At 44.5% G+C, this 9417-nt stretch overlaps 1 protein-coding gene across 2 annotated transcripts in view; it reads left to right on the top strand.

Annotated features, from left to right (window-relative positions):
* The first annotated feature begins 629 nt into the window (after window positions 1-629).
* ndst3 (N-deacetylase/N-sulfotransferase (heparan glucosaminyl) 3) overlaps window positions 630-9417 on the top strand; it is a 48436-nt gene continuing 39648 nt past the window's right edge. For both annotated transcript variants that reach the window (XM_085459288.1, XM_085459290.1), the window contains exons 1-2: window positions 630-1039; window positions 2775-4076. In XM_085459288.1, the coding sequence (XP_085315414.1) occupies window positions 3078-4076 (999 nt within the window). In that variant the 5' untranslated portion in view covers window positions 630-1039; window positions 2775-3077. The remainder of the gene's footprint in view (window positions 1040-2774; window positions 4077-9417) is intronic.

Below are 9417 nucleotides of genomic sequence, written 5' to 3'. Positions count from 1 at the left end.
GACTTGTGTGAGCTAGAGTGTGTCGCTACAATTAGGTTAAAGAGATTGATGAACTACTAGAATGTAAAAAGGGAACAACTTAAAAAAAAGATTAAAAAAGAAAGAAAGAAACACGAACACTCCCCACCCCACCAATACCCCTCATGGTTGAAAAGCTGTGACTGTTTGATGGACATGTACAAAATCAGTCACGTTGAGGCTGAATCACATGTGGGCAAATATGCATGAGTCAGGGTGCTTTGAATAGTGATTATAAGACATTTCCCGGCACTGGTCATATTCTTTGTGACGCGAACCTGGCTGCAGTCTAAAGCGTTACTCCTTTCTTCTTATTCTTTCATCCTTGAGCACTATAACTTGTCCGATGAGAGCGAGAGAGAGTCGGTAAAAGCGCGCCATTAACTTGCACCGGTGCGTATCGGTGTGTGACATCCCTCATCCAACTAACACCAACTAAAGGGCCGTTGAGCTTTTACCGGGTCCGTGATCGCTGATGCCCGAGAAAAAGGCTGTTTGTGTCAATCAAACCGAGCCCCAACCCACCCCTCCTTCCTTTTCTATCTCCCACCTCCCTCTCTCTCTTTCTCTCTCTCCCTCCCCTAGCTCACCTCCACTCGTGTAGGCGCTCTTAAACCGCGGCGTTTACGCGCGGCAGCCAGTCGTTTACGGGCACCTCTTGCGTCTACGGATATCTACCAGCTATTCTCCACCTTAATAAGATGAGATAAAGGGACAAGTGAGCATAGCTCGCACCGAGAGAGGAGACAGCAGGGGGAGGGAGAGTAAGAGAGAGCGAAGAATGATGAAAGAGGGGAGGAGAGCGGATCATTCCGGCTGGCCGCCCCTACTGCTCTAGTGGAGGGGAGAGAGGGAGAGAGAGGGAGAGAAGGAGAGAGAGAGAGATGGCACAAAGCCTCAGCATCCGAAACACACGGGAGTGGTGCGCCACCGACACCGGAGCTCTGGACTCATCCGAAGCAGCGTTGCACACTCACCACTCCCCTCTCCCCGCACGGCGGTGCCTCGTGGTCGGTTAAAGGTAAGTGGGCGAATCGGTTCTTTAGATAAAGTCCAGCGTGAGAAAGCGGATTGGAAAACTCTTTTATTGCCTGCTGTTAAGTTTGAGTTAGCCTTTTTTCATTCAAGCTGCCTGAATCTGTGGTGCGTGCCACCTGCTTTTTTTTAAGAGGTATTGTTGTCTCCGTGGGTCCAACAGACGGAAGACTAAATTTGTGTTTTTTCTCCCACCCTCTTCAGCCTTCCTAATATAGGTAGAAGAACTACACTGTTAATCTAAAGCTTCTTTTTTGTCTTTCGGATTTTAAAGAAAGGTCGCAGATAAAAATATCATCAGTTATAAACCATCAACAGTTATTTTGTGACAAACACCAAAATTCCCTTCTTTTTTTTTAGCTAAAAACTGCAGTTTTGAAAAATTCGAAGCTGCACAAACTTTTTGTTTCATATTAAAATTGACAAAATGTGCAAAGCAAGAGCTGTTTCCTATTGTTTTTCTTACTAACGACAACAGCGCATTAAGTTATTAAAAAAGGGGCGAAAACTTCCACATGAGCCGTCCAACTGTCCATGTTAATCCAATTCCAGCGCCCTCCTGTGGTTCCAACAGTGGGGCACATGCATGCATAGAGTAACAGGTTCAATCAGCTCAACCGTGCTGTTGAGAAACTCACCTGTCCCTAAGTCATAGGCGCTTCTTTATCCGCCTCTTACGCTCTGTTTCTAAGAGTATCCTCCGCATTTTTCACGCGGGTGTAACTTTTGAACACATTTATCAGAGCTACTACTCCTAATTCAAGTCCCAGTTAGGATGACATATATTTTTTTCAAGTAAATCATACAACTATCTTCTTCATGTTGGCGTAGAGATAAAAAGAATACATTTTCACATCATCCCTGTTTCATTTTCTGGTGTTATATTTAAAGCCCCCTTCCTCTGCGACCTTCTTGTTTCTCGTGTTCACTAAAAGCAAGGAAGACAGAAGGGTGGAGAACATGAGGAAAGACTATTGATATTCAAAGAGACAGAAGGAGAGAAGAAGAAGGGTGCAAAATGACAGAACTTGGATTGGAGGATGGGGGGGAGAAAGAGTAAGAGATGCTGTGGGATCTTTTTCTCTCCCTGGCTCCCGGCAAATACATTAAGATGCTAATCCTGGTCTTTTTTGTCTCTTTCTATAATTCATTGCATTTTTTTCCCCTCTCCGCTCTTTTTCTCTGTCTCTCTTATTCTTACGCTTTTCTCCCGCTCTTCATTTCCTCTGTACTGTCATGGACTCCCCCCAGATTAGTGCTCCTGGCTAAAGGATTCAGACTCTAATTTTGTGGTATTTCAGATGATTAGGCTCAGAAATGGGACAGAGGTGCACAGAGTTTGGCGCAATTAGATGTATTCTCAGTGGAACTTTATAGGAGTGATTAGTTGAGCCCATATCCACCTCCCTGCACAGCCATATTAACACACAACCAGCTGTTGTTTATTCGCGGGGATTGACTTTTGTGTTGTGTCTGTGCTTTTTTAACTGTGATGTTATTTGTGTGTGTGTGTGTGTGCCAGAGGTTGGCTAAGCCCTAAGGATGCGAGTTGTTTTCAATCAGCACAGTAGTTACCAGCTGTGCCCTCACATTCCCCAGGGTGGCACAACCAAGGTACACACACACCCGCAAGCAGGCACGCAGAGAACTAATGCATACTATTCAACCTTGCCCGGCAAATTCACTCTTTCTTCTTTTCTCCTTGTCCCCTTTCCCTGCAGATATTAATCATCGCCCACCTCCATCTGCGCACGTGATTCCACTACGAGGACTGGGAGTCGAGCACCTTGGCTACTTTGCTTCAATCAAGACCTTTGTTCCCTGACATCCGGCACAGCTCCCTTATCCGACTGCCATGGTGACATGACACACACCTGAGTGGCTTTGTGGGTTTGCTCCTGTCTCACGCCTAGTCAATCGCTCGGGTTTCCAGAAACGCTCTGTCTCCTGGACTTGCTCGCTAGACTTCAACAAACTACAAAAGACGTCACTTCTTCCTGCACACGACCCCTCAACAGGTTGCAATGACTGTGGCCGTCCGATTCCGCCGCCATTTACGAAGGCTCTTGCTCTTATTGGCCTCCTGCTGTCTCGTCTCCCTGCTCCTCTCTGCCTATTTTCTCTTTACGAACTCCTCCCCTTCCATGCAGCTCGGACAATCCCCTGAGCCCGCCTGCTCCCAGCCGCTCTCCATGTCCCCGTATCGTCAGCTCCCGTACCCCTATCCTCCCAACCCTCCTCACACACATGTCTACACTGACCAAGTAGTTTTGGTACTGGTGGAGTCCCAGTACTCCCAGCTTGGCCAAGACATTGTAGCTATACTGGAGTCGGCACATTTCCAGTTCCGGATGGAGATTGCTTCAGGAAAGGGCGACCTTCCGCCACTTACAGAAAAGGGCCGTGGACGATTTTCGCTCATCATTTATGAGAATCTGTTAAAGTATGCAAATGCAGACACGTGGAACAGACAGCTGTTGCATCAGTACTGTACTGAGTATAGAGTGGGCATCATCGGTTTCTATCGCTCCACGGAAAACTCCCCATCTACTCTCAAACTGCGAGGACTACCACTGGTGCTTAGGACCAACCAGGCGCTTTGGGACTGTTGTGTGGTCTCTAGTTCACCTCTTCTGCACCTTACCAAACCCGGGACAGATCGAGGACCTTTACCCGGTGAAGACTGGACTTCATTCTCCTCTAATCACTCCACATACCAGGCGGTGCTGCACGCACGGGCTAAGGAGGGTGGAGGCGCAGGCAGCGGTGATAATTCAGGGCCTGGGTTCAGTCAAGGCCTCCAGGCCACAGTGGTACAGGACATGGGACTATACGATGGGGTGAGGAGAGTGCTTTTTGGCCAGGGACTGGCCTACTGGCTCCACAGACTCATCCTGGTGGATGCCATTTCCTACCTCACAGACAGGAAGCTTACTTTGGGTCTGGACCGGCACATACTGGTGGATATAGATGACATTTTTGTGGGGAAAGAAGGGACACGCATGAATGCCAAGGATGTGAAGGTATGATGGTGCTGGGGCATGCGTGTGTGTGTGTGAGATAATGTGAATTAGAGAGAGAAAGATAGGGATAAGGAGGATGAATTCATGTCGGGTCAGTTGAGTTGGATTAGATTTTTCATTCTGGTATCAACTTCTAAAAACAGTAATTGATGGCAGTGCAGCGGTGGAGATAAGGAGGTTTTTCCGATTGCACTGTAAGTCACCTCAGCAGAAGATTGTTCCAGGAGAGTATTTTAGAGGATTTTTTTTTTTTAGCTCGGGCATGAGTGCTCTGAGGAGATATTTGGAGGAGCTTTTGTATGTGTGTAAGGCCCCTGTGTGTTTGTTGTATCAAGTGCATATTTGTTGGGGTACAACGAGAGGGTATTCTCAAATGGAGATTTAGCCAAAAGGGGCCATTTAAAGGAACAAAGATGTGGTGTGAAAGGGGGAAACAGGAGGGGTAAGAGAGAGAGGGGGAGAGAGAGAAAGAGAGGTAGTGAATGAGCCAGTCAAAAGATGAATGGCATTTATTCCTATTTCCCACGTTCCTCCTCTTAGGAAAACTAAAGGAGAGTCAGCCATGCAGCCTGCCTCTCAGGACAGCTATTGTTTCAAAACACACGCTTGCATGAACAAACACACACATACACACACGCACACACACACATATATATATATATATGCAGATAAAGAGCCGTGAACCTAAGTGATGTATGCGTGGCAAAGTAAAATATTTCCAAAGACTTAAAATGTTGAGTGAATGTAATATTTATGAGAGAAAAAGTATTTCATGTTTGCTGGAGGGTGGATAAATCTCCCCAGCAGGAGGAATTTTGTTTGAAATCATTGGTCACATTCTCCCAGTGCGTTCTCGCTCCGAGAGGTTCAAGCAAAATAAATTGTGTTTTGGGGGGTTTTCATGTATAGCAGTGTGTCGGTCCGTGCGACTGTCGGAGGTGTTTGTGTGTGCGTGTCGGGGGAGGACTCTAAGGAAGGTGAGATTTTTGCTGTTATGTGGTTACGTGCATGAGCTAAGAAGAGAAGAGTTTGCTCATCCCCCTGCAGTCACAGGATATATATACGTGATATAGAAATGTGTGTGTGTGTGTGGTTGGTTGCTTCCTGAATTACTGCTTTAGATTAGAATGTCACTTTCACCTGTCCTGTCAGGCACTGACAAAAAAATGAGGCACCTGTCCGTGGCGGAAATTTGGGCCGGAGATGAGAGGAATGGAGAGGGCTGAAAAAGCAGGAATGCAGTGTGTGGCGAAGTGGAGAGGAATTCCACCCTTGAATATAAAAAAGATGCTTCTATCCAAAAAGGATAAAAGAGTGCATATTCACACACGGTCACACACATGTACCTCCACGCAGCGACGCGGGCACACTCTCGCACACATTGCTGAGCGCATTTGCGCGTTCACAAAATGAACACACAAATGCTCCCTAGTTGGAGTTTTCATTTTAAGTCTGCCTGACTCTTCAGCTTTGTAGCATAAATATACACGAGGATGAACCAGTGCCATAACAGAAGGGCAGGGAGATGCGCACAGAGTAAGCGATGGAGAGGAGGAGATGGATAGATAGAGAGAGATAGGATCAGGAAAAAAAAGGGAGGGATGCCATTTGAAACACATTACCTCCATATTTCGACTCGTCTCTCTATACTTCAGGATAGTTGGCAATTGCAGACAGGAAAGCTCAAGGAAAAGATCAAAAAGGAAAATAGTTTGAGGGCGGGAGGGGGGAGGTAGAGAAAGTTAGAGCGCTGCGCCCAAGGGAAGAGCTAGAAGCTAACTTTGCATTTTCAGAGAAACAAAATGCTGAAGGGAAATGAGAAATCAGAAGGGAGGAAGTAAGGGAGCAGGAATATGATGATTTGTAGCAGCTGTCCCCTCAGAGATGGACAGCCTCGGGTGAAGTTGTCAGATTACAGTATGAGTAAGGCAACTTACCACATGCACCAGCAGCCACAACATTAAAACCACTGACAAATAAGCGAATAACTTTAATCACGTCGTCACAATGCCGTGTTTTTGCTGGGAAACCTTGGGTGTTGACATTCAGCAGCAGCGGCCTACCCCAGCGGGGGTAAAGTGCACACTGCAAAAAGTGGTCCAGTTAAAAAATGACAAAAAAGAAAAAACACAAAGGTGTTGAGCCAGCCAGCAAAAATCGACAGAGCATCTGCAGAATGAGCCAGAACAATCCCGACTGACAGAGGCAAACCTGCTCTTATGTGTTGAAGCCGTTTTTTTGGAGGCAATATTAGGTGATGTTAGGGCTTTAACATTCATAATGATGTGATCCACCCATTCATTTCCCCTGTTTTCTGTTACGTCTGTCACGGTGCAGAGACAGAGTAGTAAAAGCTGTTGCTTAGATTTCAGATGGGCTCTTAAAAACAAGCCCGTCCCTTCGAGCAGGATGTCACTGAAAAGCTGTTGAAAGGGATGACTCATATTAGATGACCCTGTGCGTAATATACATCTGGCTTTGTGTGAAGGTGACAGCTGAAAAAGATGAAAACTAGCAGAATTCGGCAAAATCATTTTAATCACAAAAGCGAGCTGTCTGCCAAGGTCTGATGGAGATAGCTTTATGGAGTAAAATATGTAAATTGTTGTTGATTCAATTTGGGTCAGAAGTGACCGACTGATGACTGTGATGATATTAAAGGGCGTTTTTATCTCCCGTAATCAAGCGGCTCGAAGGTCTGTCCAAGCATTTTTTTTTTCATATTTCATAATGGTTTCATTCAACCATGTGACATCTGACAGATGATATGAAAAAATAAATGAAAGATACCACAATAACTACTTTTGAAGGACAAATACAATCCTCCCCGGTGCTTTGAAGGCAGCTTATGTTCAACATCGCAGCAAAGTATGTAACACGGAATGTTATCGATCAATTAGTGGAACAAGATGTTTGCAGGAGCAGTGCTCGAAATCCCTTTTTACCTCTGCAGAGCCAGCATTCAGTCTCATGTTCTCTCCGAGAGGAGACTGGAGTGAGACAGAGAGAGAGAGACCAATTAAAATGCCACCCTCCTTCTCTCTGCACTCGTCATTAGTCTCACCCCACGAGTTCATCTGGTGACAAACAATACCTACACCCCCCTCCCTTTCTGTCTGCACACAGACTTACACACATAGCTGTATTTCCTCTATTAAAATGATTCACAGGGAGGCACCCCACGGATGACATTTCTCAAAATGAGGAATGATGCCAGTCAAAAGCTCCCATCAATGATACTTGTGCCAGTGGTTGTGTTTTTTAATTCATGCGTGTAGGTTTTCTCCTCTCCTCCGCCTCAGAGTGGTCCTGAGGGAGGTGTCAGATCCTCATCTTCAGATCTCTCTTTATCACCTCCACCTTTCCACCCTTCCACCTCCTCCTCCTCCACACACCTTCCTCCTCGCCTGAGTCATTGATCACTATCTCTGGCCTATCTGTATTCCTCTCTAAGCCTCTCTCTCGACTCCCTTCTCGTTCTCTTCCTCTCCAAGGTGTTTTCTGTAGTGGCATCATCAAGTTTAGAAGAAACACTAGTGTAAACATGCATCTTGCTTGTGGATTCAGATGCCATGACATGCACACTCTTTCAGAACACGGGGCTGCAGTCATCTGAAAAAGATTGTTTTGGATTGTTGTGATTTGCACGGTTGCCTCATGCCAACACAGAACTTTTCTGTGTTGTATAAACTCTCCCCTCATATTCTTATGCGTATATATTCAATTGTCCAGCGCTAGAAATGTCATCATATCTTAGGAAACTGCCCACAGTTTGCCATGTTTTATGTACCCCCAGTCCACATCTTGCACTTGTAAGAAACAAATAGTTGAGTAAATAAGATTAAATTGTGTTTACGGAAACAGAACCAGGCAATTCTTTTTTGCCATTTTCATGATTTTTTTTTCAATTTAGCGAGTCAAATAGTTGCCACTTTCATGTGGCCTAATAAACCGTAAAGTACCATCTTGTCTGTAAGATTGAATAGAAGGCCCGGTTTTTGCAGCGTTCCCTGACACAGGGCCGAAAACAATGTGCAGCACGCCAGTTTCAAATAAATAAATGAGCTAAAGTCTTTTATTTTAAAATATCCTTATAATCGCTTTGATTTAACCTTAAATTGAAAACAAAAATGGCATTACACAAAATGAGCAATATACAGATTTCAGTGAAGGTTTTTGGCTTAGTTGTCTCTAATTTATTGTGCAATCCAATTTCTAGTTAATCTTTAGACCCAATTAAGTATGATGCACATTTGCAACTTAAGTCAATCAAACTAAGCTCTTTCCATATCCGTTTGCCAGTTTGCCAAATGCTGTTACGTAACTAATGAATTAAAAAAGACATAAACAGTGGATGAAAAATTAAACAACAACAAAAAAATCAGTGCAGAGCCAAGGAGATTCGAGAAAGAGGATTGATTAGGGTCTTTTGTTACAACAGGCACACAAAGCTCTTTGTTTTTGTCTGTGCTACAATCATTTAAAGCACGTACCCTTTAGGTAAATGACAACATTGCAGGTGGGAAAGAAGAAAAAGAAATTATATAGAGGATGCCAGAGGAGAGCGGGATAACGCTTCCAGCATGATGCATCCTGACATCTGCTCTCACTCATCCCCCCGATCAGGGCGAGAGAAATGATCACAGCCAACCCTGCAGAGAACTTTTGCAGATATGCTATTAGGGAAATGAATTTGCAAGATTAAATTGTCTTTATTTAATTATTTTTTAAGACAGTCACCAGTGTTGTAAAGAGTACTGCAAAGAAAGCATTTACCTATTAAAAAAAACATATATGCATATATATCTTTATAACTCATTTGGTTTAATTAACAGTTGTTGTCAGTGCTCTAGTTTTACTCCAATTAAACTCTAAGAATGTGGCCGCGGGCCATTATTTTCTCCCACAAAATGAGGCAGGTTTTGCAGTCACTGCAATCACTGAAACTCAAACTCCTTGAGGGGCTGCCAAGTAGAATTTAGCGTGAGTATGGCGATGCCAAAACAATCACAAGTACCTTGGAAACGTAAATGCAAGTGAATAGATGATTTAGTAAAAATGCTTCAATATAATAGGCTACACTGACTTGAATCTGACAAGTGAGCGTGGAAGTGGAATAGGGACGGGAAGAGTGAGCGAAGGGAAGGCTGGCATTAACTAGTGCGGTTTTCTTTCTGCTCATCAAATAGAGATGCCTGACCCAGTTAAATCTGCTGGTCTAGTGTTAACATTACACGCACATACAGTGTAGGCACAAAGCACTCATGTAGATGAATCAAGAACTTTGACCCGCTTCGTTTTCGCAGAGGAATTAAAACTCGATAAGTGTTCCTCTCTTGTT

This window comes from Copadichromis virginalis, linkage group LG6 (genome assembly GCF_057382275.1).
Source record: "Copadichromis virginalis isolate Kocher_CV1m ecotype Utaka linkage group LG6, C_Virginalis_male_GT1.1, whole genome shotgun sequence".
Classification (NCBI taxonomy): domain Eukaryota; kingdom Metazoa; phylum Chordata; class Actinopteri; order Cichliformes; family Cichlidae; genus Copadichromis; species Copadichromis virginalis.
This window is presented reverse-complemented; position numbering and strand designations above follow the sequence as displayed.